This window comes from Mytilus trossulus, chromosome 4, assembly GCF_036588685.1.
Source record: "Mytilus trossulus isolate FHL-02 chromosome 4, PNRI_Mtr1.1.1.hap1, whole genome shotgun sequence".
Lineage (NCBI taxonomy): Eukaryota > Metazoa > Mollusca > Bivalvia > Mytilida > Mytilidae > Mytilus > Mytilus trossulus.
The window spans coordinates 81,122,189-81,129,138 of NC_086376.1; the positions used below are offsets into that span (position 1 = coordinate 81,122,189).

The following is a 6,950-nucleotide window of genomic DNA, read 5'->3' on the forward strand; positions in this document are numbered from 1 at the left end:
AAAAGGAATTCCCGGATCCCGAAAGGGTCAATCCCGAAATCCCGAGTTTAAAAACATAAATTCAGTGGTTGTTGTTTGTTTATGTGTTACATATTTGTTTTTCATTCATTTTTTTGTACATAAATAAGGCCTCTAGTTTTCTGGTTTGAATTGTTTTACATTGTCAGTTCGGGACCTTTTAAAGCTGAGTGTGTGGTATGGGCTTTGCTCGTTGTTGAAGGTCGTACGGTAACCTATAGTTGTTTTATATCTGTGTCATATTGGTCTCTTGTGAAGAGTTGTTTCAACATGGCAATCATACCACATCTCAGTCTTTTTTTTTTCGTAATCAATGAATTTTGTAAAAGATTTATTGACTGGAGAATTTCAGAAAAGGTATCAAAAGTTCACATGAATATTTTTAGCGCTTATCTGTATATTATGAACATTCATGACTATATATGTATTTACTTTCAGTTCTTAGTTTACTAATCGATCCATAGTAGTCATTGATATAGTATACAGCCCCTCTCTATTTAATAAACTCTGTGACTGCCGTGAATAGTAAACTTGAAAATGATAGCAGATAGAATTCTAAAAATACACTTTATTCTTTGTATATGTATGTTCAAAGTATACAGAAAAACGTAAACCGGAAGTCTAATCTGACTTAAAATTTCGTCCAATGACGGGACAATATCCGGGTGCCTTTTTTCTTGTTTTTCTCCAAAAATAACTCAATCTGAATAATCATATGAATGGATGACAAATGGCAATATGCACTGTACCTATAGGATACAGAACCATGTTGATTAATTTATTGTGGAAAGAAGAGAAGCGACACCCAAAATGAGGTCTTCTCGTTTAATAGTATAGATACCCCAATGATGATTGTGGCCAAGTTTGGTTAAATTTGACACAGTAGTTTCAGAGGAGAAGATTTTTGTAAAAGATAACAGACGACGGACGCAAAGTGATGAGAAAAGCTCACTTGGCCCTTCTGGCCAGGTGAGCTAAAAAATGAAATAGTTTTGGATTATAGCTCTTCATCTTTTATATAAGCTTTGGATTTCAAATATTTTGGCCACGAGCATCACTGAAGAGACATGTATTGTCGAAATGCGCATCTGGTGCAAGAAAATTGGTACCGTTAATGTTATTACTACCACTGGGTCGATGCCTCTGCTGGTGGACTCTTAGTCCCCGAGAGTATCACCAGCCCAGTAGCAAGTACTTCGGTACAGGCATGAAAATACGGATTATTTGTGTTATTAAAATTTGCTGTTACAAAATATTAGAAATTATCTTAAATTAAGGAATGCATCTCCCTCATGCAAAGCTCTGATTCCTTTCAAGGATTTGGCTATACTTTTTGGACCTTTTGGGTTAAAGCTCTTCATCTTTTATATTAGCTTTGGATTTCAAATATTTTGGCCACGAGCATCACTGAAGAGACATATATTGTCGAAATGCGCATCTGGTGCAAGAACATTGGTACCGTTTATTTTATTACTACCACTGGGTCGATGCCTCTGCTGGTGGACTATTAGTCCCCGATGGTATCACCAGTACAGATGCCAGTACTTCGGTACAGGCATGAAAATACGGATTTTTTTGTGTTATTAAAATTTGCTGTAACAAAATATTAGAAATTATTTGAAATTAAGGAATGCATCTCCCTCATGCAAAGCTCCGATTCCTTTCAGGGATTTGGCTATACTTTTTGGAACTTTTGGATTATAGCTCTTCATCTTTTATATAAGCTTTGGATTTCAAATATTTTGGCCACGAGCATCACTGAAGAGACATGTATTGTCGAAATGCGCATCTGGTGCATGAAAATTGGTACCGTTAATTTTATCATTTAAGCTTTGGTTGATGATAACAAGATTCCTCAAAACACTTATACAATAAATAACAGCATTAAACTTTTGTCTTTATATCAGAGGAATCAGATCAAATATTTAAATACTTTTAACTGTAGTTAGTGGTGGTGGTGGATCTGGAGGAGGACTGTCTGGTGGGCTTGGTGGAGGGTTGTCCGGTGGTGTAAGTGGCAAACTCGGAGGTGGTATTCGTGGAGGTGTTTCAGGTGGACATGGAGGAGGACTTTCCAGTGGAGTTAGAGGTAACCTTGGTGGTGGTATTCGTGGAGGGGTTTCAAGTGGACATGGAGGAGGACTTTCCGGTGGTGTAAGAGGTAACCTCGGAGGTGGTATTCGTGGTGGTGTTTCAAGTGGACATGGAGGAGGACTTGCAGGTGGTGTAAGAGGTAGCCTTGCTGGTGGTGTTCGTGGAGGGGTTTCAAGTGGACATGGAGGAGGACTTTCCGGTGGTGTAAGTGGCAAACTTGGGGGTGCTGTTAGAGGAGGACTTTCCGGTGGACATGGTGGTGGTATAAGTGGTGGACTTGGAGGAGGAATTTCCGGAGGTGTTAGTGGCAGACAAGGAGGTAGAATACATGGTGGTCTAGGCGGTGGTGTAAGCGGAAGTGTAGGTGGTGGAGGAAGAGTTGGTGGTGGAAAATATGGCGGAAAATCTGGAAAATGGGGTGGAAGTTCCGGAAAGTGGCACTAAAGAACCATACATGACTTCTTATTAAATAAATAGGTGCATTCATGATTTGATTTCGTTTTGTTAGAAGATGTTTTTACACTGTGCAGTTAAATGGTGATATTCATTTACAAAAGCTTTCCTACAGCTAGAAATATAATTAAATATTCTTCAGTATAACTGTTTCTATTTGGCCAGTTTTGCATCATTCAAAAATGCACAAGTAGTCGCGAAAGTATTTGATTAAAAAAAACAAAAAAAACACATCAATATGTATATTTAAATCAAATTTAAAAAATGTGAACATATTGTAATGGCTTAGTTTTACAATTAAATAGTAAAATATGGATTTTAGTAAAGAGAAACTCGGTTATATGAACAATATCTCTAGAAATATACTGCTATCGAATAATCGAATAATTGACTTCAAGTTTTCTTATTCGCCGATAGGTTTACTATAAACTATGAGACCGTCCCTCAGAACGTCGGCATTCGCATAACGCAAAATCTTATGTGAAAAATCGTGTCTATAAAAAGGTTAGCAAACTTTCACTGACTGGTAATTACCTATAGCAATTAATTCTTACAAAAATAATAATAAACTATATCTTTAAAGTTTTATTATAGGCAAAGACGAGATATGAAAACAAAATTGCCTCGCTTTATCAACTCACTTATTTTGCAAGTACGCATGACATGTTGATTGTTTGTCAACAAAACCAGAAATATTATTAGCAGTTTCCTATCAACAATTACTGAATGAAATATGTTATGTCGATTTTCACTTGTTGATTCATAATGAATAGGGGAACAAGTCGTACAAAGGGGACTTAGTTGAGAGTAGTAAACATGCATGCATTGGTAATTCATTACATTCGGTACTCACAAGAGCTTGCTTGCAGCTACTACTCGGACATAACGAAACGTCATCAGTGTTTATCCAGAAAGTTGATGAACCAGGGTCATGTTAAATAATGTCTCGTCCTTTTATCTTTAAAAAAAATCTCATTAGAGAGCCGTGGTGTAGTGGTTAGTGCATCAGACTACTAGCACAAAGGTTCCTGGTTCGATTCCCATCTGGGATAAAAATTTCAGGAACTAAATTTTCGGCTCTCAATTGACACCATTTGCGAGTATGGTCTTGAGGAAACGATGATAGTCCGTCGGAAGGGGACGATAAATGGCTGACCCGTGTTAAGAGGGAGCCATATCTCTTGCACGTTAAAGACACCCTTGTAGATTTCGAAAAAGAGTAGGATAATGCCGCTACAAGGCAGCACTCGCACCCGCAAAGTGGAAAGGGATTAATATAAGTTGCAAAACTTGTTTCCGAATCCACTATAAATAAATATGTTTAAACTAAGATACTTAGACATTTTTTCATAAGAATTCCATATCAACTTCACAAATAATACGTGATGGTCTTGAAGCATATATATTCTTAGTACTGACGTTGTTTAAAATAAAAGTTTTTCTTGTTTTGTCCTTGTATATTTTTAACCTTTATAGTTTAGTCCATTTTTGATTGTATACATATGACGTGGCTCTATGAGACCGTCCCTCATTCCCCTTTAAAAATGTCCTGTACCAAGTCAGGAATATGGCCATTGTTATATTATTGTTCGTTTCTGTGTGTGTTGCATTTTAACGTTGAGTCGTTTGTGTTTTGTCTTATTTTTGAGATAAGACGTGGCACGGTACTTGTCTATCCCAAATTCATGTATTTGGTTTTCATGTTATATTTGTTATTCTCGTGGTGTTTTGTCTGATGCTTGGTGCGTTTCGGTGTTGTGTCGTTGTTCTCCTCTTATATTTATTGCGTTTCCCTCGGTTTTGGTTTGTTACCCCGATTTTGTTTTTTGTCCATGGATTTATGAGTTTTGAACAGCGGTATACTACTGTTGCCTTTATTCAGTACTTACTCATCCCGCTATTGTGTTACTAGTATGGTCAATTTTGAATTACGGTCTTACATTTCTTTTTTTCAACAAAAACAGCTATCTACGTGCCATGATACATCGATTACTGTGTTTCAACAATAGATAAAGCCGGCGAGAAAAGGCGTCACTCGAATAACGAAAGTTTATATTTCATATAGACTTATCGGTCGAATTGTATAGGGCGCTCAACACAATGCAGGCGGTGTCGCCACCAGATTCAATAACTTTGGTTCTTAACACGTGGAAGGAAGAACAAAACATTGCAAACACAAATATTGAGGTTTAACAATGTCGGGCAGATTTTCAGAAAAGCAATATAACCTATGGAGTTTTGCCCTCTATTTTCATATGTTCCCCGATGGTGAACTTGTTTCGAGAAGTTGTACATTTAAACTTGAATCTGTAGTCGATAATTGACTTAATTCTTATCTGACAGCTCTAAAAACAAAACTCAATATTATATTTAGACGTGACTGCGTACTTTTACATCCCAAAACGTCAAACGATATTAACCCAACCAGTCCGTTAACGCCTATATTGCTATAGGATTTATATCATTAATGCGACGACCATTGGTTTTCGTAACTGTTGCAGAGGGATTTCTTGTGGGTCATAAATTCATTATCATACATATGCCTATTTTTTTTCTTCGTCTAAGTATATCTGAAGGACACGTTAACACGAAGAAACGGCGATCAATGCTATATTATAATGGTGTCTTCCTCGAATGCCAACATTTTATATGTTACTTATTCCTTGAATGCCAACAAAAATATTTCAATGGATGTTTATACAACAACAATAAGTGTTTTTATAAGTATTTAACTGTTAAAATTAATAAGTGAACTTGATGAAATTGCTACATTTTATCACTTTTAAATAGGAAAAATAGTAAAATTTAAGGGTTTAAATTATTATGAATTTGAAGAAGAAAGAAAAATGAAAACATTTGTACTATTTATTGAAAAAAATTGTGTGAAAGAAAATGTTTATTAACATAATAAGACATATTCAGATGAACTATATGAATATTTTAATTGAACAATTAACTAAACTTTAAAAATCATCAAAAATAATTGTAAATTTGATAACTTTCAAGCTGGCACTCTAGAAAGTTTACAAAGTTTGGAGAAAATCCATATAATAGGGTAACAAGAATTTAGTCTACAGCGGCATGATCTATATTAGTTGTAAGTGGCTTTGAAATAGCTGTACTTAAATGTCTTTTTGTTGTTGGGATATACAAGTACCTGGCCACGTCCATCCTGAGTAGTATTTCTATTTGCATCCATCTAATGAGATAAGACGTTTTCAACTACTTTTTATTGTTAGTTCGACTATGTGGTATGGGCTTTGCTCATTGTTGAAGACTGTGCGGTGAACTATTTATAGTTGTTAATTTCTGTGTTATTTGGTCTCTTGTGGTGAGTTGTCTCAATGTCAATCATAACACATCTTTTTCTTATAAGAACACCGATGCGTTGTGAATGCCAGTTCAAAAAACCCTTACCAATATCGTTTCATGAACACCTGCCAAAAAGGATATAGTATTATTACCAAGAAAAATATCCTGAACAAACTGAACATAATAAAACATAGTAATCTAACACGTGATACAATAAATTTGATATAGTAATATGGTAGGATATTACAGCTCACAACTATAGAAATAATGAAAAAATACCGTCAAAGTCCAAAGAGGCTGCTGTATAATTTGTGTTAACTGGAATTCCTGACAATACTGAATATGCACATGTTCACTTTGTGATGCAACACTTTTCAAAGTTTCATCAGAGAATCCATATTCGTTCAAGCCACAGTATCAGCAAAAAAATAATTTCAACAACGTGACCAACATGAATTAGATTTTACCTATCTGTTTAATTAGTATGATGGCTTTGATAAGCCTGCACTTCTGTTATGATAACTTCTTGCACCTATTCCTTGAACGCCCACATCATTTTACAGGTAAATTGTCGGTAGATCAAAGGATGTTGGCATTCAAGGATAAACCATTATAATCATATTATACATGCAGAATAACGCGAAAATAATTGTCTTATCTCCGAGTTATTAAGAAAATTATGTTTAAAGAGGGGTATCTGCACGGAAGAAAAGGAAATAAAATTGCCATTTCACGATGAACGAACAAATAAAATTAATTGCACCTTGATCTTTTAATCGATTTCATGAAACACGATGAATAACGAACCTTTTTTTACGGCTGCACGAGAAATAAAAAGTGTCAAAACACGTTGCACGAAAATAACTCTTTTAAATTTACTGTTTACAAATTTTTGATTTTTTTGAAATACTAAGGTTTTTCTACCTCAGGCATAACTTTTATGAATTTTGGTCCTCAATGCTCTTCAACTTCGTACTTTATTTGGCCTTTTAACTTTTTTGGATTCGAGCGTCACTGATGAGTCTTTTGTAGACGAAACGCGCGTCTGGCGTATACTAAGTTTAGTCCAGGTA

The 6,950-nt window shown here is 35.4% G+C and overlaps 1 protein-coding gene across 1 annotated transcript; it reads left to right on the plus strand.

Annotated features, from left to right (window-relative positions):
* Positions 1-1,535: 1,535 nt before the first annotated feature.
* Positions 1,536-2,556, plus strand: LOC134716846 (uncharacterized). The gene is made up of 2 exons (XM_063579857.1): positions 1,536-1,567; positions 1,968-2,556. The coding sequence occupies exons 1-2, from the start codon at positions 1,536-1,538 to the stop codon at positions 2,554-2,556; spliced, it is 621 nt and encodes a 206-aa protein (XP_063435927.1).
* Positions 2,557-6,950: the final 4,394 nt, after the last annotated feature.

What these genes read in the sequence shown, in the direction of transcription:
- LOC134716846 (XM_063579857.1), top strand. Translation starts at nt 1,536, where the DNA reads ATGGTATCACCAGTACAGATGCCAGTACTTCG. An exon ending in GTACAGATGCCAGTACTTCG is followed by an intron (nt 1,568 to 1,967) that starts GTACAGGCATGA and finishes AACTGTAGTTAG; the next exon opens with TGGTGGTGGTGGATCTGGAG.